Source organism: Sebastes fasciatus, chromosome 19 (genome assembly GCF_043250625.1).
Source record: "Sebastes fasciatus isolate fSebFas1 chromosome 19, fSebFas1.pri, whole genome shotgun sequence".
Classification (NCBI taxonomy): Eukaryota; Metazoa; Chordata; class Actinopteri; order Perciformes; family Sebastidae; genus Sebastes; species Sebastes fasciatus.
Window position 1 is genome coordinate 20,140,719 of NC_133813.1, and position 23,668 is coordinate 20,164,386.

General features: G+C 41.8%; 3 protein-coding genes across 7 annotated transcripts in view; 1 reads left to right on the forward strand and 2 right to left on the reverse strand.

Moving 5' to 3' along the window:
- The window catches only part of fyb1b (FYN binding protein 1 b), a 76,320-nt gene extending 75,529 nt beyond the window's left edge, over positions 1-791 (reverse strand). For 2 of the 4 annotated variants that reach the window (XM_074618597.1, XM_074618595.1), the window contains exon 1: positions 400-789. In XM_074618597.1, coding sequence (XP_074474698.1) covers positions 400-402 — 3 coding nt within the window. In that variant the 5' untranslated portion in view covers positions 403-789. Of the gene's footprint in view, positions 1-399 lie in introns of all 4 variants that reach the window. The other 2 variants (XM_074618596.1, XM_074618598.1) reach the window with 2 other exon arrangements.
- Positions 792-2,344: 1,553 nt separating this feature from the next.
- ccdc80l2 (coiled-coil domain containing 80 like 2) lies at positions 2,345-8,673 on the reverse strand. The gene is made up of 12 exons (XM_074618599.1): positions 7,968-8,673; positions 7,790-7,878; positions 7,475-7,648; positions 7,195-7,340; positions 6,575-6,898; positions 5,631-5,871; positions 5,315-5,471; positions 4,341-4,477; positions 3,757-3,908; positions 3,500-3,603; positions 3,093-3,173; positions 2,345-2,871 (listed from the first exon to the last, which is right to left on the reverse strand). Exons 1-12 carry the CDS (start codon positions 8,242-8,244, stop codon positions 2,537-2,539), a joined length of 2,217 nt encoding a protein of 738 aa, XP_074474700.1. The 5' UTR covers positions 8,245-8,673; the 3' UTR covers positions 2,345-2,536.
- Positions 8,674-16,094: 7,421 nt separating this feature from the next.
- The window catches only part of nnt (nicotinamide nucleotide transhydrogenase), a 78,179-nt gene continuing 70,605 nt past the window's right edge, over positions 16,095-23,668 (forward strand). For both annotated transcript variants that reach the window (XM_074617133.1, XM_074617132.1), the window contains exons 1-4: positions 16,095-16,243; positions 19,079-19,298; positions 22,824-23,053; positions 23,338-23,555. In XM_074617133.1, the coding sequence (XP_074473234.1) occupies positions 19,145-19,298; positions 22,824-23,053; positions 23,338-23,555 (602 nt within the window). In that variant the 5' untranslated portion in view covers positions 16,095-16,243; positions 19,079-19,144. The remainder of the gene's footprint in view (positions 16,244-19,078; positions 19,299-22,823; positions 23,054-23,337; positions 23,556-23,668) is intronic.

Sequence of the window (23,668 nt, forward strand, 5' to 3'; positions counted from 1 at the left end):
TGGTGACTCCTGCTTTTACACAATATATATGAAGATATGAAACAAAAACATAAAATCAAATAAAAGAATGTCATGGGTCTATCTGAGGATAACTAAAAGCCATTTAAATACTAGTACCATTTAAATATAACAGATCCTCTCTAATCTTACATGCAATAACTTGCTCATACATTGTCAAATGCATGTGTACAAGAATGAATAGCTACTTGAGGGTGTTGTTGCAAAGAAATACTCATAATATCCATTCATAATACATTGTAAGTCTTGTAAAATGTTCACAACAAAGATTTAGCATCACAGCTTTCTTTTAGTAAATCTTACTAAGGCACTCCGGGGCAATTCTAATATCTAGAAAGTGATTTTTAAAGTAGTTTCAGTTGACAGTTAAGTTGTACTCACCATACTGAGGACAGCAATCCCAGGCACCTCTGCTCTGTCCAAGTGGCTGGTGTATAAAGTGGCGCAGAGTGTGTTTGTTCAGTGTGTCTGTGTGAGTTTCTGTCGCTGTCGAAATGAGAGAGAGGCACCGAGATAAAGTGAACGACAAAGAGTGCGACAAAGCCTTAAGTGTGTGAGCCTGTGGGGGGGGGATGTACACTCCAGTTCTGTCAGCGACATTAGCAGACTACTTGACCACTTCCTCTCTTAGTAGTATGTGTGTTTTGTATGGGTGTGAGTATGGGTGTCACAGTGTCTGCTATCTGTGTGTTTTTATCTGGTGGATTTGCCTATCCCTGGCAAACTCCCTGCAGTATTTACCTCTGCTCAACAACTGGTGCCCACTCACTCGGTGGCAGCTCAACAGAAAACACACTGTGACACTTGTTCCTTAGCAACCGTTTAAATATCATGAATGATTTTGGAAAAACAAAAATGTGACATGACTAAAAGCTATAGAGCCTTAATAAGCAAATAACAACAAGACTAACAGCCTACAGCCATGGTAGTGGCTCTGTGAGGCTATACTTAGGCACAGCTAACGCAAGCATGTCAACATACTCACTATGACAAAGCTAACATGCTGATGTTTATCAGGTAGAATGTTTACCATCCTGTGTGAAAGCTAACATGCTAAGTTTTGCTTATATTTTCAAGCATGATGTTCATGCTTGAAAATATCGATTGAGACCATGAACTCATGTTTACAATGTTTACTGAGGTAATAAATCAAGTGAGAAGTAGGCTCATTTTCTCATAGACTTCTATACAATCAGACTTCTTTTTGTTAAAAGTGAGTCAGCTGGTTTTATGTTCCATTATTTCACCTCCTCCAAAGAGTTTCTCCTCTGTGTATAAACTCCTGCTGTGTTCAAACGCCCCTCGATTACAAATCTCCCTTTAGAATCTAAGCGCCAAGTGTCAAAGAATGAATTAATTATCACATATGATCTTTTATAATAAACTGCGGTATGGAGGATTTAGCTTTTAGTGTTTTATTGCCTCTCAGTATCAGTGTAAGTCTTTATGGTGTAAATGAGGCTCAGTGATCAGCAGGTTCCGCAGGTTTTTGCACAGGTACTTTCAAACTTTTTAAACATTTGTAGCATCCTTGTTATTCTGATGTTATTTGCCTACCAGCGTGTTTTCAAACCTATAATTACCTACTTCTTCTTCCCTTTTACCGTAAGATGCTGCTGCAAATGCAGAAACTAACATCCACATTTAGGCATGTGTGGTGTTCATCCTCACGCAGATACATTTCCCCTGAACTGAGTCTGCATATCTTCTCATCTTTACTAAGCGTTGCTTTAGGATATTTACAGTACAGTCAATGTCATGACTATTCACTGTTCTCTTTGGATTGGTCTATGTCTATATGACATTAATCACATTCTCCTTATCATAAAATGATGTTTGTGCGTTTGATTTCACGGTCTAATGGTAGAAAAATTAAGAAAAACAAAAATATTTTTTGGTTACACTGATGGTATGTTGTTTTTTCAACAACTGAACGCCTTTGCAGACAAGTTAAATTATGTATTTTTTTCTAAATGAGATGAGTCCAGCCTCAAAAACTCTTTGTTTTACTGACCCTGAGATGTCTCAAGACTGCAGCTCTTTAAAAAACAGATGTTTAGCTCAGAGTTAAAGAAAAGAACATGTGTTTGGTTTATATACTACAGCTTCAAATTTAGCATCAAAACGTTTCAACGGAGGGACTTTACACAGTGAATGTGTTTGGAAAAAGAGTGGACAGAAGTGTTGCCAAAAAGCACAATCTGCTCGGCCTCGGATGGACTTTTTTCTTGTTAAACTGTTGCTGTAATCAACAAATAATAACATTAAAAAAACTGTTGAATAGTGCACATATGCTTTCCCTTTTTTTAATTAAGCCATGCCAATATTTCTGCTCTGCTTTTGAAATTTATTACTTGCAAACATAAAATATTCATCTTATTATTGTGGGTCTGTGAAGATGTGAGTCCTGGACCTGAGTCCTGAAGATGAGCTTTGCGACGTCTTTGCTGTGCTCATCTCAAGAATTTAGGTAGCTCTTTCTTCACTTCGCCTGCATTTTCTTCCTCCTTCTTCCTCATCATTTCTCTGAACGGTGATACAAGTACGTCTCGTCCGCCCCGTCTTCATCATAGCCGGGATAATGCCCCCCCTCACTGCCTCCTCTCCCTCTGTCCTCAGGGCAGTGGATCCCCAGTCTCTTCTGCAGCTTCTCCTCCTGAAGGCGCAGCTCCATGGAATCCACCAGGTCGTAGATGCTGTCCAGGGACCACATGGGTGATGGGAACCACGCCTTGACATCGCTGTCCTTCCCCACCACCAACATGCTGAAATAGTCCTTGCTGATCTTCAGCTGCTCTCTCAGATTGTTGACCATGTCACGGGACAACGGCTCAACTTCACTCTGACTGCGGCCTGGAAGAAGAACAACATGGTGAAAAAGTAAGTTGTGCACTTTATAAAACACAGTAATAAGGGATTCAAAAAAGATATGGAGTCCTAAAACACACAGTCCAACCTGAAATTTTAAAAAAATTGGGCATGTCTCCATATATATTTACATTAATATACACAACATTAGCAGTAATGTTTCACTGTTTTGCATACCTGGACTGCCCCACATAACTGTAACTCACCATTTAGGGGAAATAGTTCAACAGTTCCTGATGCTTTGTCTCCAGTTCCAGTCAGTTTCAACATGGCAAAGTGGCGAATACCTGAAGAGAGACCCAAAAATTAGTATTGGGTAAATGTGAGCAACAAATGGTAGTGGCCAGTGGTGGAAAAGTACTCAGAAGTTTTACTTAAGTAAAAGCAGTAATGCCACACTGTACAAATTCGTAAAAATAAAAAAAGTAAAAGCCCTGCATTAAATTTTGTTCAGAAGTAAAACTTCATAAGTATTCATGTCATAATATATTAAATGGAAAAATGCTCATTTTGCAGAATGACCCATTTCAGATTAATATATATTATATTTATGGATTATAATTATTGATGACATTGTATTGTTCAGCAGACGTAAGTGTGGTGTGTTACTGACCCAGGTGACACTCCTGTCCCCTGAGAGCAGAGAGCTGCTGCTGGAAGGAGTAGTCGTCCTCAGAGGGAGCAGAGATGAGCAGCAGTCTCCTCTTAGACATGAACCTAAACATCCAGGGTAATAGATTGAATGCTGTGGTATGAGTCAGTATTATGTTAAATAAGGACATTTTTTAAATGACTTCTGAAGAGGCTCCAGATGCTGTTTGTCTCTATGCAATATTAGGTAATAATGTGCAGTGAATTAAAGTGCAGTACCTGAGCAGTGAATTCTCAGCTCCAGGCTTTTGCTTGCCGTTGGAGCAGGACGGAGGACTCCTCCTTTCCTTTTCTTTTTCTGAGCGCCTTGAGGGAAAGTTGTCAATGTAATCGAACAGAGCAGGACGTGATGGAGGAGCCTCAAAGACTCTCTACGAAAAATACAAGATCATTAGGCATTAAAAAAACAGAGAAACAAGTCTAGTCAAGTTAGGTGTATTTGTATTACATGGAATTGCATTTCAGTGATTCCTGACATATAGCCTAAGTCGGCAAAAAATGAAAAGAACATTGTAAAAACACAGCTGTGACACAGCTGGATTATAATAAAATGGGGGATCAATTGGTCATTTTGTAAATCTCTTACTAAATCATACTGTATTCTTTCAGATTTTCACAACTAAGTGAAAGGATGGCACATGTTGCCTGTCACGAGGTGTTCTCATCACTCTGAGCAGCTGTGAACTAGACTGCTTCCAGGTGTGATCATGAGTGGGAGTGGTGCTGAAAACGAGCACGCGCGCTTATCAAATGCAAATAAAAAGACCAGAAAAAGAAAGAAAGTGCAGAGGAGACTGTCTTACATTGGGCTTGATGTCGTAGTCTGTGACGGTCATGGAAAAGAGGTCAGAGGACGACAGGCCGAGCTCTGCTCTCAACAGAGAGATCAGGCCTGAATCTGAGAAATGCTCTGATTGGTCACTGAGTGGAGGCTCCGACTCTGAAACACACAAAATATATGAATAATAAGTCTGCATGGATGTAAAGGGAGCGGACAAAATACCAGGGACACCTTAGAGAAATGCAACCCAGTCCAACCACAACAACATTAACTACGACTCAAAACTACCATAAATCTGAATCACCACTTCTGAGCAATGTTTGTACCGTGTAACCTTCAAGGACAGTATTTATTGCAGGACTGTTCCAATAACTTTGTTTTATGACCAATCATCTACAAAACAAACAACATTCCCATCAGCCACAGCTGTAGTCCGTGTTCACTGCTAATTTAGCAAATGTAAGCATGCTAAGACAGGATGTGTTATCATTTAGCTCAAAGCACCACTGTGGATTTAGTGCCTAAAAACACAACCTCACAGAGCCGCTAGCATGGCTGCAGAATTGTTTTGTTTTCCATTAACAGCTGCTGTTCAGCTGCTGACATTGTTGGAAGTACCCACAGCATTTAAACACACCACAGGACAATAACAAATACCAGCAACACAATCAAAAAGCAGTTTGCAGCTGAATTTTTTTTTAAATAAATTGATGTAAAGAGTATGAAGCATAAAAAACACCAATATGATCCTTTTTACAACAAATGCAAGAGTGAAGAAATTCAGTTTCAGACCTTTGTAATTCAGTGAATTGTCACGCCTTAGTGAAAAATACAATGTGTTCCTCTTCTGGTTCAAGTAGATAATATCTGCCCACATTTTCCAATAACATGGATCACACCTAGAGAAAACCTAACCAAATGTTTTAGATGCAAATTCTCAAACAAATAACATCGAAGACACACATGCAAAAGTGTACAAACACAACAACAACCTACCGAGCTGGTGGTGTTGTAGCGTGAGCGTGGCGTCTCTTCCCTCTCCAACAACGGTCGCCACAGTGACCTTCCTAATAGCGAGGTCACAGTGTTGCTTCTCGCTGTCGTCTTTCTGCTGGATGTACAGTGTTGCATCTTTGCTGGGCGTTGAGATCAACTAGTACCGGGACGACACACAAACAGATACTCCAAATGAACAATAGGAAGGTGCAGATGTGTCTTAAAAGTCAAATAATGCATTTATATAATGTGGATGTACATCAGGGGATTAGAGATAAAAGGCAGACAACAGGATGTAAAAAGAGAAAGTTCTCACCATTAACCTTCTTGTCCCCTTTAAACTGTCCAGAAACTCCTTCAGGGCTGTTTTGTCCTTCTCACTGGCCTCTCTGTTTGACTTCTTCCCTCTCCCTTTCCCTTTCTTCCCTTTTTTCCCTTTACCCTTTTTCTTAGAGCTCGGTTTTTCCCGTGTGTCATCCTTGACATTCTGCTCTTTTTTATCTTCACTGTTTTTCCCTCCATGTCTTCTCTTCCCTTCTTCCACGGCAGAGCCAGGCCTGCAGTAGAGTAGAAAGAAAAATTACTTTGATGTTCGTCCAGCACTAAAAAAACAAAAAACTCTGGTCTGGTGTAAAGGCAGGAGGAGGCATGACCTACCAGATGGGAGTACAAAATCTAAGCACGATTTAAAGTGTAACTAAACCCCCAAACCACTTTTTTTCAGCTGGAAACCAATATATATGGGTATTTAGGAGTGTTACTGATGCCTTGCATGTGAACTCAAATTCACAATTTACGTTTTATTTATGCGTTTATACTGTATTTTGCCACAATAACAGCCCATTTACAGCACTCTCACCTAACCCAAGTCAGCATGCTAGCGATTAACATTAGTGACTAGCATCAGCAACTGGCATAAGCTAATTGAAAGGGTAACATTTATCATTTAAGGTAATTTAAAAACGGTAAATCCGGCTAAATGTTAAAGTAACGTAGACCAAGCCCAGCAGTTGGCAAGCTAGATGGCTAACTAGCCAGCTGCAAAATGAGTAAAATTTAACAACTTGATGCTTCATCCACACACTCTTTTCACAACATGGAAACAACTGCTGTCGCCAAATAGATTCACCAGATTTTGTGATGTGCTGATGGCTAAATTTCCATTTTTACATTTTGTAAAGTCCACAGTAAAGAGAGAAAAAGGCTTTGATTGTGCTGTGATTGTAATGCTACACTGGTTACTGAAAATGAGCCCAGCACCTGTCTTTCTCCACTTCTTCATTGCTCTTTGACACAGGTGGGGGACTGTGCACTCTTTCCAGTCCATTAGAAGTGCCCCGACCACCACTGCTCGAATCCTTTCCCTTCGTAGACCCCACAGCAGGCGCCTTACGGATGACAAACCTCGACCGTCCGCTCAGTATATCCTGGATTTTACTCCTCAGGGCAGCTTTTTTGTCCAGGGGAGGTCTTCTTTGTAATGTCACAACCGACGTCACGTTCCCTCGCCTCTGAGGGCTCAGCACCACCTTCTTCTTCATTCTTTTCCTTTTCATCACAACCTTCTTTTTAGTGGTTTTACACCTGAGTAAAAATAAAACATCAAACAGCATTTTGCCTGAGAGGGTTTGTGTAGATTTTTCCTCCATAACTTCAACCAAAATGACAACGAAAAACCACAAATTCTGAATGCACTGTAATGGTCACATGGATAACACACATTAACATCTTACACAGAGCATCGCCAACTCCTACAAACTGAAGAAGAATTTTCCCAACAAAAAGCAGCACTTTAAATTTTGAAGTGGACTGAATGAATTTGTAAAATCCTTCCTCCGTTCTCGATCAATACAGTGAATAACACAGTGGTGTAATGTAACCTCAAGTTGGATCCTTTTCTGGTAATCTTCTCCAGCTTCCTTACTGGGAACTGATCAATGAGCTCCAAAACCGCCTCGACACGGACCGGATAAGGGAAGTGCTCACTGACCCGAAGGTTCTTCTTCAGAACAAGCATGGTGAACTCCTGAAACAATTGTCATTTCAAGCGGAGGTACCCACAAAGGAGAAACAGACAATTTTTAGAAAAAAATTCAATTAAAAGAAATAATTAAAATGTCTGTAACTTGCTTATATCTTGTCAAGAGACTAACTGCTTACCTGGCTGGTAAGCTCCAGGTAGTGCAGCAGTTTGCTAACTGTGTCAGGGTCCAGGCTCTCCACTGTGGCGTCTCCTTGGAAAGTTGTTTTCTGGATTCGACCCTCCATCCTGGCGTTCTGGATGATGGTGATGATGAATGTGTCTCTTTCTGCTAGACGGCAGTTCAGCCCTTTCTGAGAGAAACAGAAAACAAGTTAAAAAAAGAGATAGAAAGGGGACTCTTTTTAGTGAAATTCTTTTTTAATGTTTTACCAAATTACATGAAACAAATCTCCAAAGGGTGTATCTGAAGAGAAAATTAATATGTACAGTACCTGGTCTGTGTCTTCCAGCTGTTTCTCCATCATACGAAGGTAGTTGTCATTGTGTGATGGGGCCGTTATCACCCACAGTCGCCTTTTACCTGGAGGAGGGAAGGGCGGTGGAGGTACTGTAGTTAGGTAAACAGACAGGTACATCAGCTGATCACTTCTTTTTCTCCATTTGTCTTGCCTGCAAAGTCAGCGAGGAAATCCAGCTCCGGAGCCAGGCTCGACGACGACTCCCCAACTCCTCTGTTGTTTCCATGTTCTTCATCCAACCCCAGCCCATGCTCGATGCCCGGAGGGAGGTCTGAGTAGTCTCCCCAGTCCCTCACATTGGGGTCCAGCTGATCCTTGGGCTTGCTGCGACTGATGCCCGGCCAGGCGGTGAGCAAACTCGGGTAGCTGAGGCTCCACAGAGCAGCAAACAACAGCAGAGGCCAGTGTGACTTATAGAAATGAAACATCCTTTTACTGACACGGTTGAGTTTGTTGATCAGCTGGAACTGGTTAGCAGCTCACAAATGCCCCGGTGATTAAAAAATACATTTGTGCCAGATCATATAGGCAGCGGGGGTGCATCTGAAACTTCACCAGTTGTTCAATTTAAAAGTCAGTTTAAGAGCTCTAGATCGTCAGTCACAGAACTGAGAAATCTCCATACATTGCATTCAAATTCAAACCCCCATTAAAGGCTGAGGAATTCTGTATCCTTAAAAGAAACAGGTGGACCAAATCTGACATGAATCTCAAAGGTAAAAGGACAGCAAAGACTGCAGTGATGTTAGACCCTCTCACCAGCATAGAGAGACTGACTGGAGAGACTTTCCTCTCTTTACACACTCACACAAGCACTCCTGGTTCACATTATGCCCCGGGATCGTTAACAGGAAACTCCTGGAATTTTCTGGGACTTCAAAGCATTTTCTTGCTGAAAAATCTCTTTCTTTAACCCTCTCTCTCTCTCTCTCTCTCTCTCTCTCTCTCTCTCACACACCCACACACATATTTTCTGTGCATATGTGTGTGGTGCTGCTTTGTCCCACAGCTGACAGGTTTGGTGTCCATTACCTATAGAAAAACAATCGCTCACATGCAAAATCACACACATTTTTGCACAACATTAGTAGGAGTGAGAGCCTGCTTCAGGGGTGTTCCTGTGAGGCTGACCTCTGACCACTGACCTCCCTCTAGAGTGGGGGCAAGTGAATAGACAATATACCTGCAAGGAGCAAATTGCTTGCATTATTGCACCTGGTGAAGATTGATTGTATTTGCCAGTTTTGTATTTTAACATCTGTCACTATCCATCAGAGGCTGTCTCACACATGAAGGCAGAAAAAAACAATGAAAGCTTGAGTGTTGACAGATTGAGGGAGTAAAAGTAGGACATTGGAGTCAGAGCAGTTCAGCTTAAAGCCATTTGTTCAACATGAGTTAAAGCTTTTAAATGCAGGGAAATGGCCGCGACCATAAATTACCCAGACAGGCTAATGGATGCGTCAGTCTAGAAAAGTTCACACCAGTTCAAAGTTGTGAATCTTAGGCAAACATACCCACAGGCGAGTTCACCCCTGAAGTATCCATCTCTCCCACTACTGCCCAATAAATGATCCACCAACTGAAAACTTAACCACATTAAATAAAAAGTCTGAAACTAGTCATCTATCACTTAATGCACAACCATCTCAACTATCAGTTCCCACCAGGAATCAAACCTAGAATTGAGAATTAACTAAAAAAAACAATGTATCGACTGATTAAAAAATAATCCCTCTCAATCATCACTTATGCCCCACTAGAAGTGTGTGGCGGTGTCTGTTTCTGCAGAGACCCTGCAGCCCTCTGCCTGTATTTTCTGTTTTCTTCTTATTTTGCTTTATTCTGGATGCTTCTGGGTGTCTGCAAACAGCCTTTGGGCCCCACGTGGCGGTGTAACCCCCAGCCAATAACAGTGTGCAGGGTGTGCAGCCCGTTCGGGTATCCGTTCAAATATCGCTGCTGTGTCACACCCCTCGGCTTCTGATACCGAAGCACAAGTCTCCACATACAAAGCGTCTTTACTTCACGGATGAGAACGGGTTGTGTTATGTGCATGTGTTCCAGTGATCCCCCTACTCCTCTCTGTGCTTTGAGTGCAGCTATGATCGGTGTGTGTCTGTAGTTAAACGACAAAGCCTGCATTCATTCAAAATCCGGCAACTCGGCACCTTCCCGCAGTATTATGCAGAGTTGTGTGGAGTTAGTTGTGTGTTAATTCGTGTTTTGGAACGTAACCGCCGGGAAAGAATCAGAAAATAACGTTTTATTTTTCTGTTTCGCTGCTTTGTTCTCACTAACGCCGCTCTCTCTCTTCAGTCACTCTATAGCTCGCTCAACCATAGCTGCTCTCTCTCTCCCTCTCAACTCGTTGAGCTGTGGAGGTGCGGCCAACTTTGAATGCAGTGTCTTAACAAACAGCAACCGACAACGGTTATATAATACTTTTAAACAGCTGATATTAGCATAAAACCCCAAGGCACCACAAACCTATAACCATAAACTTGACTATCTGATGTACAGCCTTTTAATAAGTAATCTATTAAACATTCTGCTTTCCTGATCTGAAGTTATTATAATGTAAACATACACAAATAATGTACCACATTTATATTGCATTTTAAATTCTTCAAAGTAATTAAACTAAGCATCTCAGAGCACAAACATAAAGCAAAAACAAAAAAAACATAAAGTTGACAGCAGCAGTGGGATGAGTAATAAAATTCATATGGGAATGGGAGTGATCCATGATCCTATGGTTCAGTCCTTTTTTTATGCAAGGCACCATATGTCCAAATTTGGATGGCCTTTGATGTCAATCAACATTATTTGACAGTTGTAAAGGGTCTTCATCCTATTCTTGATTTTCAAAATAAAAACATTGAAAATATGTATGGCCTGAAAGAGAAAGAGGAGACATTTGTTTCGGATAAAAAATGGATATGCAACTAGTTATAATGTATCTACTAAACAGAGCAAGGTACAGCGACAGGTACACACTTTAAAATGACTGAACAATGACTGGGGTGTTAACAATCAGAAATGTTCCTCCACCTGCTCCTTGACCTAAAAAAAAATTACACATGTTGGTTAAATTTATAGTCTTAATGTCACTGAGGAAGAAGAAGAAATGAAGAAATGAAAACAGGAAACAAAGAAAACCGAAGCCGATACAATTAGAAGATCCGTCTTTAGGGTGAAAAGCTGAAATGAGAACCAGGCGTAGCAACAATGCATTCCTCTCTCTGAGCCTGATAAAGAGAACCAGATGATCAGTATGTCAGTGACAGAGAGAGAGAATACTGTATACAGCACATAATATATCGTACTGTAAGTGAAGTGAGTTTCAACACTACTTCTGTCTCAATGCTACTTTTTCATTAGCAAAGATTGACTGTTAAAAGGAAGCCAGCCACCTTCTATTTGTCTCTACAAGCACAGAAACACAGATGCAATTTCGCACATGAGGAACGAGGCATCATGCATGTATCTGCTGACAGTTCGGCAAACACATTATAGTGTAATGGTGCTGGAGAGGAGAGGAGAGGATAGTCTTCAATGACCTTATATCATATTTCATTATGTATCATGGAAGTTATGAAGCAATCCGGAAACATGCAGCGCAAAATCTAAAACCTCAATGGTGATTCTACTTTGTTAATGATTACTGTTTTAGTTTATCAGACCAGATTTCTCATTTTCTGGAGCAATGAAACTAAAAATTAGACGAATATGGATGAATGACAATGTCAAATGGTTAAAAAAAAAAAAAACACCCCTTGGTGGAGATACGTGAGTCTTGCACCACATGTGTGAACAAATGTGCCAGCTAGAAAGGAACTGATTAGTCCATGAAGGGGGCTGGAGGGGGGCCAACCAAAGTTCAACTAGGGGGGAAATCCTGGACTGCAGGCAGACCTCACTCCACCATCCAAATGACACTGGATCTCATACAGTGGTGTATGCGCACCAGTCACAGTCTCAAAATGAGGGCCAGGTGTTCAAAAAGAAAATCAGGGTGTGGATGCCGCGCAAAGTGAAGATCTTTACATGTTTTAATATCATGCATTTAGTATAAAGGAAATTAATCACATTGTGACATTTAATGGCAGCTAACAATACTATTCTAACAGAACGGGACATAAGGAACGCATCACGGTCACATTATAACAGCAAATGACATCTATTCTAAAAGTACAGGTAGAAAAAACATAGTGTACAATTTTGGTAAACAAAAGTAATTAAAATAGATTTAACATTACCTTATGTTACTGTACTTACAGTATATGAAAAATACACAGAAATTAAGTGTCCAGCAAGCTTTTATGGACATACCTCCCCCAAAATAGCCGAAAATGTTCCAAACAAATTGTCCATTGTATGTTATTTGTAAAGAGGCACGTTGGTGCAGTGGTTAGCACTGTCGCCTCACGGTAAGAGGGTCGCAGGTTCAAACCCGGCTGTGTGGAGTTTGCATGTTCTCTCCGTGTTAGCGTGGGTTTTCTCCGGGTTCTCCGGCTTCCTCCCACAGTCCAAAGACATGCAGGTTAGGTTCATTGATGACTCTAAAATTGCCGTAGGTTTGATTTGATTCATATTTGATCAGTGTTGCCTAGTTTGACCGTTTGATCGGAGTTCACGAGTGATTGACAGCTGCCTCTGTTGAATGAACAATGAGAATGTTCTCTCTCTGAAATGACCTGGGATTGGCCAAAGTTTCCCGTCGTGGGCTATACAGATTTTTTAAAGCCTGAAAACAGAGCCATGAGGAGGTGCAGAAGTCTAGTTTTCTCTCAGAACACTTGAATTACAATATGCTGAAAGGTTATTATGGATTTTTTGCCCAATGATGCCAAAAACATTCTGCCTACTGCAGGTTTAAAGCATAATATCAGCTGAAATGAAAATGGTCTTAAGGTGGATCCTGCTATATTTTCAAACCATTAGGCCCTGTCGACCTGTCCAGGCTGTACCCCCTCACCCAGTGTGAACTGGTATAGGCTCCTGTGACTCTTCAAAGAACAAGATGGTAGGCCTCTGGATGGATGGATGCTGCATAGCCCCATGCCACCTTAACAGGATTATTCAGCCATGTTTGTAGACATATTCAGATGTATATGTAAGTCCATGTGCAAGACAATTTTATGAATGTTAGGTTTAGTGTAGTGTGGCAGGGTCAAAAATGACTTGTGCATGATTTATGTTTTATGGTTGTTGTTCTCCCTGGTAAAGTCTACTCCAAGGTGCTGGAAAGGAGGGTTCGGCCGATAGTCGAACCTCAGATCGAAGAGGAACAATGCGGATTCCGTCCTGGCCGTGGAACAACGGACCAGCTTTTCACTCTCGCAAGGATCCTGGAGGGGGCCTGGGAGTATGCCCATCCAGTCTACATGTGTTTTGTGGACTTGGAGAAGGCATATGACCGGGTCCCCCGGGAGATACTGTGGGGGGTGCTGCGGGAGTATGGGGTGAGGGGGGCACTTCTCAGGGCCATCCAATCCCTGTACGCCCAAAGCGAGAGCTGTGTTCGGATCCTCGGCAATAAGTCGGACTCGTTTCCGGTGGGGGTTGGCCTCCGCCAGGGCTGCGCTTTGTCACCAATCCTGTTCGTGATATTCATGGACAGGATATCGAGGCGTAGTCGGGTGGAGGAGGGTTTGCAGATCGGTGTGCTGAGGATCTCATCGCTGCTTTTTGCAGATGATGTGGTCCTGTTGGCATCATCGGTCTGCGACCTCCAGCACTCACTGGATCGGTTCGCAGCCGAGTGTGACGCAGTCGGGATGAGAATCAGCACCTCTAAATCTGAGGCCATGGTTCTCAGCAGGAAACCGGTGGTTTGCCTACTCCGGGTAGGGAATGAGTCCTTACCCCAAGTGAAGGAGTTTAAGTATCTCGGGGTCTTGTTCGCGAGTGAGGGGACGATGGAACGTGAGATTGGTCGGAGAATCGGAGCAGCAGGGGCGGTATTGCATTCGCTTTACCGCACCGTTGTGACGAAAAGAGAGCTGAGCCGGAAGGCAAAGCTCTCGATCTACCGTTCAATCTTCGTTCCTACTCTCACCTATGGTCATGAGGGTTGGGTCATGACCGAAAGAACGAGGTCGCGGGTGCAAGCGGCCGAAATGGGTTTCCTCAGGAGGGTGGCTGGCGTCTCCCTTAGAGATAGGGTAAGAAGCTCAGTCATCCGTGAGGGACTCGGAGTAGAGTCCTTGCTCCTTTGCGTCGAAAGGAGCCAGTTGAGGTGGTTCGGGCATCTAGCACGGATGCCTCCTGGGCGCCTCCCTTGGGAGGTGTTCCAGGCACGACCAGCTGGGAGGAGACCACGGGGAAGACCCAGGACTAGATGGAGAGATTATATCTCTACTCTGGCCTGGGAACGCCTCGGGATCCCCCAGTCAGAGCTGGTTAATGTGGCCCGGGAAAGGGAAGTTTGGGGTCCCCTGCTGGAGCTGTTGCCCCCGCGACCCGATCCCGGATAAGCGGTTGAAGATGGATGGATGGATGGTTGTTTTTATTCTATTTTGCATGTTTTATGGTTTTTATTGTATTGTGTGTTTTATCCCTGCATGTTGGTTGTTTGGATTGCTTTTAATATGTAAATTGAAGTGTTTTTAAGTCATGAACTGGAATGAGACCCATGGACAGCGTTAGGAGAGGAGCGGCAGGTGTGGCTGAGAGCCTGCAATTAGCAGGATGCAGCACAGGTGGAGAGGATACAAAAGGAGAGAACGGCTTGCAGCAGCAGAGGAGATCTTCAGTCAGAGACAGTCCAGAGACAGCAGTGCAGCAGAAAAGCCCTCCTGCTACTACCTACCAGCCCAGCGACCTGAGAGTCGTGTGAGACTACATGCAGCAGACCAGTGACCTGAGAGTCCGCCAACGCAGATTCACTCAAAAAACGTAAGTACCCTTTTGGACGTGGCGGACACACTGAAAACAGACCAGGATAGCTTTTATCTGGAGTTGTGATAGCAAAGTAGTGGAGAACACACTACTGGTCCTGGTCTCTTGTTGTTTCACAGTTTCGGACGGTGCTGGAGAGACGGCCGAGACGGGCAGACGGCTGTTGGAGTACGGGAGGAGCTAAGACGCGGACACGAGGAGGATCGCTGGATTGGATTGGACTAGATTGGACTGAACTGGATTAAAGAGCCGGATTGGACTTTATTGGACTGGACTTTTTATAGGGTTTTTAACCTTGTTGCTAGTAACATTTTATTCCTTTTAGCTTTAGATTAATCATTCATTTTTAGACCCATGCTATTTTAATTGCAATAAATCTGGTTTTAAATTGATTTAAACTTCTGCCTGTGTTTTTAACTCTGCTCCCCTGATGTAAAAGAACCTGAATTTATCAGAGTCCTAGGCTCCAAATATTTCCTAGGTGGCGTTGTCGGCTCTAAGCAAAAACATTAATTGTAAATCTAACTGGTACTTTAAATTGCGGCCTTGCCATTGGCTGTTGGGCCCGGGCCACAGTAGAAGGAAAATGAATCCCCCCCAAAAAAGGTAGACCAAATGTTATCCCATGATGGATATAAAATGGTAAAAGAGCGCTCTCCAGTGGGAAGTACACAGAGTTGCATCTTCAGTAAGTTTTGGGACGCCATTTCTGATATAGTAGAATACAAGTATATGTGCTCATTAATCAATTTCTTTGTCATTGCATATGCATCAGCCACAGACTCATCCCCCCTCGGCACAACACAAAGCGCTTGGGTCAATCCTTCATGCTGGTAGCCATCAGGCTCCACAACCAAGGCTGACCCCTATATGAGGACTTTAAGAACTTTAAACATGCACTATCTGCAACCATCTTGGACTCTAACCACTGGCGCACTTTACAATTACTTTACACTATACATCCTATATACCACTTTTATAGACTGCACATATAGACATATTACATTTATTTATTGCACATACTACATTTATTTATTGACGGACTGTACACACTATGTTCACCCATTCAACTCTGTATCTTTTATATCTCTATTTATTGTTTTTATAATTTTTGTATACCTTTACCTCTACTGTGTTTCACTGTTTGCTGATGTTGCTGCTTTGACACCTGAATTTCCCTCCTGGGATTAATAAAGGTTGATCTTATTTGTTTATTTAGAAATGTACTCGTGCATATGCTTTTAGAGAGTTTTAAATAAAACTTGTGCCCAAATTACGCTTTAACGTATAATGCAAAATGGGAACATTCATGTTACTGTCAATTAATAAAATGTTACTAAAACAGTTTGACTTTGTTATGCCTCTGTCAGTGACAGCCCATCAGAAGTCACCGGATGTCCTCTGATGCATCATCTCATATGATCCAATCACACTCCTGTGTCTGCTGCCTTCAACTCAACTTCTTCCGGATCCACAGAGAGTTCGCCTGTGCTGCTCACAGAGCCAGGACTATCTGCAAAGGTCAGTCGAGTTGTCTGCCGCTAACCTTCCCACTCTCACTTTCCACCCGTGCATTGTTTCGTTTTGCATCTGTGCGTGTGTAAGGGTCTTTTTGAGTCACACCTCGCCTTCATTGCACGACACACGTGTGTTGCATTCCCGGTGTTTCCCGGATAAAGCGCCAGTTAGCTCCTGTTAGCTCTAAAGCTATGTTTTGCAGACAAAAGGAGAGAAGTGGCAGACTGCAGGCGGCTGCAGGATATTCATGTTTATCTGTGACTCACAGAGGAACTGCATTGAGCACCAAAAACACATTTTAACCCTCCAGTTTTTACGCTTTTAGTGTCTGGATGACACAGTTGTGAGAGAGTGGAAGCCATTGATTTATGATGCCTTTAAGTCCTGACTCGGGTTGTTTAATCCGGCACATTCAGGACAAAGCGATAGACGTGTGCCATATAATGCCGCGTTCATCATTTTTTATGAGCTAAGGTTATAGTGTTAGCAAAATGTTAACTGAATCTGTGTCAGTCCATGTGTGAGTCATATTTTAAGACCGCGATACTTTTTGATGACGTGGTAGCTTCAGTTTTTCTGACATTAAATCAGAGTCCTGAACACAACACACCCAGCTGAGACATCTGCAGTCTGCTCTACAAACAAATTGTTTTTCCCTTTTAAATAGTCTTTTTTTTTTTAAAGTATTATATTTTTGATAATTGTTAAATCGTTCAGCAATTTATCAAGCTGTTTCTCAAATGTAAATATTTACTGCTTTTCTTTGTTTTTGAGACGTCAACTTGCACTTACTTTCACTTTCTGACAGACTGACATGATGAGACATACCTGACAACCTACTATAAGATATTCCTTTATTAGCCCTGCAGTGGGGAAATTTGCAGTGTACAGCAGCAAAGGGGATAGTGCAAAAAACAAAATCCATCAGCTAACACAGTAAAAAAAGAGCCGAACAAAGTAACAAAATATGAACCATTTAAATAGAAGGAAGTATAAAATAGGAGCAGTATATACAGTATTGACAATAAACAGACTATTAACAAAATTGCACAAGTGGAAAATGATATTGCACAGTGAGAATGAATGAATAAAAGTCCAATATCAGGTTATTGTCAGTTTGTTTGGTGTGTAAGTGGTCTGGTGTGTAAGTGGTCTACTGGGAGCAGTGCTGGTTGTGGAGGCTGACAGCTGCAGGAGGGGGACATATTATAAAAAGGAGATTTTCATGTTTTTTTAATTATAAAGCAGGCTTAAGTCCTATATAAATACTGTGAAAGTATCGAAGCACTCAACCCACAGGGAAATACACACAGCCCGTATTCAGAAACTGCATTTGAAACAAGCTGTCAGGATTTCTGTCCATTCGTGATGTCGAGAATATACATATATATATATTTAGACCCTTTATGCAGTTTTAAACATAAACATTCTAAATGTGTCCCAGTTTATTCCTGGTTGCAGTGTATGTGAATGTCATCAGCTGACAGGACGTACACATGGTCCCAAGCTGTTGCAATTCTGTCGAAATGCACTAAAACGGAGCGTTTCAGACAGAGGGTAAATACAGGCATATTCAGGCTGACAGTATGAGGAAAATAAAGTTTTTTTTTTAAACATTACAGCATGTAAACATGTTCTAGTAGAAACGCAAAATACAAATATGAACCTAAAAATGAACATGATATGGGACCTTTAAAACTTTCAAAATACTTACAGTATACTTCGATATGTGTATGCTTTGCACTTTGATTGTACAACATTGATTAGATGTAGTTATATATTGATCCTTTGACTCTACTACATTAAAGTCTACCAAGTAGGTCAGTTCTGCCACAAAGGCTCCATTAGTGGCATATTTGATTCACATAGTGTCTACAATGACCCTAAGATTTTATTCTGACTCTGCTGATTTGCATGGTGGGAAATACCTTGATAATTATTTTTAGTATTAGTTTAAAATGTCAGAAAAGAGTGAAAAATTGTCAAGTTTCTAACAGTCCAAAACCTAAAGATATTCAATTTACAATGGAGATGCTGGAGCCGGCAGCTGACGGGTATTTTTTCTTGATAAATGATTAATTGATTATCAATTATTATTATGCTACATTTTCAATTAATTGACTCATCATTTCAGCTCTAGTTTCAGCATTAATGAGTCGTGGTGTGTATTGTTTCAGTTGTAATATGTGTCTCCCCCTCAAATCAATATGTGTTTTGACCTTTTAACTGAAATGGTCTCTTTACTCTCTCTGCAATCTGTGAAATGTATTACCAGTCAATTCTAGTTTAAACCCTACTACACCAGCCAAGCTATCCCAGTTCCATTATCTCCCTTTAAAGTAAACATACTCTCCCTCATGCTGTTTATTTCCTCAGTCATTCAGTAGGCTGCAAATTAAAGAAGTGTCTGTTAATGTCCAGATGTGTAAATTACAATATTTTTATCCTTGAAAATGGGACAAAATGCACAAATTAACTTGGACCGATTCATAATGTGGCTCCAACAGCCAGAATATGTGTTGGATTTGGGTGCAAATGCATGTAGGAAAGTGTGTGACCTGTTGCATAAACATAGGTCATGTGTTTGATCTACAAGGGAAAAGAGTAGGACATGTTTCTGTGGAACTTGTGGGCACAACTTAGAGTGCATACTTTTTCAACTGTGAGAGTATGTGCAATTGAATTGAAAGCTGATAACGATGGAGATATATTGACACTAACTTAAATGTTCCCTTTCTCTTTCACACACTTTCATCCTTCTGTTTTTCTTCTTTACCCATAACCCCCCTCCCCTCTCTTTCTGCTGGTGCCCTTATCTCTCACCTGTCTCTTTCCCAGGAGGGGTGCTGTCTGTCCTGTTGAGCTCCTCCTGGTGTGTGTGTCGGGTGTGTGTGTGTATGCACCATGGCGAGCCTCCTGCGTGTTGTGGCGGCCAGCTGCTCGGCCCCTGTGTTCAGCGGTGTTTCCTGTGTGAAGCTGCAGAGCGGCGGTGGTATCAAATCCTCATGCCTTCGCTTTTTCAGGACCCATCAAGCTCTGGGACGATGTGCCAGTCCAGGTAAGACAAGACTATACACACAACTGAGATTTTCTGATTGAAAGGATCAAGCTTTCAGTAGAAAGCAACACAATGTTGTTGCAATGAAGTGTGACCTTGAGGTTTGAATAGAAGTAGTAATGAAGGATCACCACACATGATCTTGTAAACTACACTGTGACAAAAAATGCTCAAGTACAAAGTTGTGTGAGTATTTACATAACTACATTTCCCATGATATAGGTCCTTTTTTATATAGGTGCATGATGTCCCACCAGCCTCAGATCATAGCCAGTAGATTTACTGCTAACTGAGAACAACATGTTGGAAGTGACTGAAAATATTCACACACCCGAGACTCTTGGATGTTGTCAAATATGAAGTGGCCAAGATGACCCAGTTCTGTCTATATCAGCATGTTACTGTTGGCATTTCTAACCTAGATGTAACTGTTTCTATACAGAAATAGAGCTATAAATTGAATACTTATGTGGCAAATGCAGTAGTTGTCTTCTTGGCTGATTGTCTGTATTTATCTAAAAGTAAATGAGATCATAAAGGAATGGTTTAATTCATGGCCAGCAGGCAGATTTTCCTCCTGTTGGACTCTAAATTGAAATCACTTGTAACCTAGCTGATAAGGTTTATAGATGCACGTTTTACTACTGATAGCAACATAAAAGCAAAGCCACCTGTAGCTTCCGTGTGCATTCTCATGTATCTCGTGTATCAGGTGCAACATGGCAGGTGGCAACATACTCCTTACATAAACACCGACGCTATTCATACCGTTGTCCTTCGTTGGCCTTGGCAACTGGTGAAACAAATCGGTCATTGTGATTTAAATATGCTGTCGAGTAGAGCACAACCCATTCATTCCTTTATTGCATGCTTATTCTAATTCTTAATCGTTATGAAGAAGGTAATCTTCTGTTTAGGTAAAATAGAGATAAATAAAACCCAACAGAGCACATCCTTTAACCTCATACAACTCTAATCTAGGGGTTAGTATTGCTACCTGCATTTGCTTTCATCCCAAGGTCACATTTAGGACATTAGGACATTAGGACATTTTCCATGCCCTCACTCTGTACCCAGTAACCTGGCAGAAGGTGCCTGTCTGTCTGGCAGAAGGTGCCTGTCTGTGTGTGCTGTGAAAGCCAGTACAAGCTGGTTGCAGGTGCTTCATGCCTGTGTGTGCTGGGTTCACGATTGTGCCGGTTGTCTCTCTATATATGTAGGTGGGTGACGTGTTTAGAAGTTGCTTGTGACATGGTTCATGCCGACATTCCTGCAGTTCAGGCAGCGCCAGTAACAGCTGGCAGCGTCTATTCTGGACACACAAGTATCAGCTGACAGGCTCGTACACCACACACATTTCATATAGATGTGCGTATGCTCTGACCTCTAGGGAGCCTATAGACATACAGTATAGACTGAAGCAGTGTGTTGATGTGAGGCTGGGTTTGTGAGCTACAGTATGATGTGGTCAAAATGACACTGTCCTGTATGAACAGTTACTGACATTCTCTAGAGATGTTTGTTTGTGGGACTAGTTGTGACATACAGTAATTGTGCTTCTTGGTTAGCAGATGCTACCAACTGTACGTCGAGTTGTCTGTTTCCACGCACCCTTACCGGGCGTCCGAACCAAAAACAGGGCACCACCAGTGCATTGGTGGTGGCGTGCATGGTGACAATCATTTGTACACCTCATCGAAATGAATGAGGGGTGCACTTTTATTAAGTGCATTCAGCACTTAATAAAAGTGCTGAATGCACTTCCTTCCTTATCAAATATTTACAAAATCCTGCATCGTTTATATCCATGATGGCTTGCTAGCTAGCAGTCTTCTTGTTAGTGTGAAACCGGTGTGTAGCGTGCTGCCCACGTGCAAGTGCATGTTTATCCTTGTAGTTGTGCACGCTTTATTTAATCTAGATTATTGTGTTATTATCTCTACTGTGAGGTTCTCAACAGCTCTTATAAAGTACACATGTAGAGTCTAAACACAAGATAATGCTAGTTCGCTGCTGCATTTTCTGTATTTTTAGGGTTATGGTGGTGGTCGTTGGGTGTATCAGCTGGTTTCTACTCAAATTGAACTTCATCTTAACTGCATTTTTGTAATATACGATGGACTACCCTGCTCTCTGACTCTAACCACTTCAGCTGATTGCTGCCTGAGTGCTAAAGTTGTTGGCAGAAACAAATGGGACACACGGCACATACAGTGGCATGGGGTGACTCTCGGTTTATAGAAATGTAATAATCAAATGGCTGGCAACCATTTGTTTGGCTGTCTTGTGCTGTGGAGCTTTTCGTAAAACAAAAGTTGTTAGAGGACGGGTCACCACAGCAGGGTGAGAGGAAAGGCAGCCGGTCAGAGGCTCATGTGTTTATCTATAGACGAGGAAACTGAGGGAAAGAGCTGCAGTGGAATTTTCCATAGGAGCCGACACAACATGTGACCTGCCTGTCCCTTTGACACTAGACCTGAATAAGAGTACTAAAAAAGACAGAATGAACTGGCTGAAATTAATAATAGTTCAGTGTCTGTCATAGTCATTGTATCTCACTTGACTCTGTTTTTATATTTTTTTCTTCCCTTTACCAATCTCATTCTCATTATAAGCTTCCCCTAGCAAAAATCTTAAACAACAAATGAAAGCTTTCTACTTGTATATTGCAAACAACATTGTGTTTGTATCTAACTATCCAAAGTTATTATTATCTGACTTTAAATAAAAGACAAGCTGGCTGTGGAGCTCTAGAGATAGCAATAGCAGTCAGTTGTTCAGTTAAACATTTGGTCAAAAATGTAATATCTTGATTGAAGTATAGGATGGATTGCCATCAAATTTTGTACAGACATCCACGGACTCCAGAGGATAAATCCTATTCAATTTGGTAGTCTCCTGACCTTTCCTCTTGTGCCAAATGCAAGTCAAAGTTTTCAAGTATCCAGTGATGTATATTCACATTATCTACTTCATGAATGAGCACAATGTTTGCTAGAGACATCTATCATTTTTGGTTAAATTTCACTTTGGTTTATGACCAAATACCTGCAAAACTAAAGACATTCAGCTCAGCTTTTGTGTTTAGTGCTAAATAGCAAATGTTTTTTGTGTTGGCATGCAAAGTACAGCATCAAAGAGCCACTAACAAGGCTGTAGACTCTTACTGTTGTTGCTGGACACTGACCTTGTATGTCTGCCTACGAAGGCCATTCCACATACAGTACAGTATTTACGGTAAACACAGTTCTCCTGGCCGTTTCCTGAGGAGACTCTCCTTGAAGCTGCAGAGGTTTCTGCCTGAAAGTATTTTCCTCTGTGCTGTTGTGATGTTTATAATAAAACATTTTCTCAAATAATCCCCTATTACTTAAATCATGAGCTCCGACTTGTGAAAGCGAAAAGCTGCCATAGTTAAAATGATCCACTAAATCAGCAAAATAACTGTAAAGTATAATGTGTATTAACAGCTGTAACACTTATGCCACATTCTTCATCTTTTATTGTTTCTCTTTGCCTCTGCAGGTATCGCGTACAAACAGCTCACAGTCGGTGTACCCAAAGAAATCTTCCTGAATGAACGCCGTGTGGCGCTCTCCCCCGCTGGTGTCCAGGCGCTCATTAAGCAAGGCTTCAATGTCGTGGTGGAGTCCGGAGCCGGAGAGCCTTCCAAGTTCGCTGATGAACACTACACCCAGGCTGGAGCAACGATCAAAGACATTAAAGATGTCTTGGCATCTGATGTCCTGGTTAAGGTAGGATTTAAGTGGGAGTTAGAGGGGTAATAAGAGGGATGAGGAGGTAAATAAGATTAGGGTTAGTGGATGTATTGCAGATAGATTCATGCATAATCTGTCTTTTTATAAAATATAAATAGGACGTCCTTTCACACTCTCTGCTTCTCAAACTCCCTCCCTAAGGTTGGGGATATTTAATATAACATTCTACCTTTTTGCGTACAGCTTTTAGTGCAACATTTAGCTTTCCCTCTCACTTTGCCCCTGTCCTGATCTTTATCAACCAACATCTCTGCTTCCAGGTTCGTGCTCCCATTTTCAACCCTGAATTGGGTGTCCATGAGGTGGAGATGATGAAGGATGCGGCCACATTATTCAGCTTCATCTACCCGGCTCAAAACCCTGAGCTGATGGACATGCTGTCCCAGAAGAAGGCCACCGTTCTGGCTATGGACCAGGTGCCCCGAGTCACCATCGCCCAGGGTTACGATGCACTGAGCTCCATGGCAAACATCGCAGGGTATGTACACGGTGCCTTCAAGGGAGGTCTTGTTTACTGTGTTTTACTGTCCATCTAAGAGAGATTCTGCACTTTCACGTGTTAAATATGAACAAATATGTCTGTTTGAATAT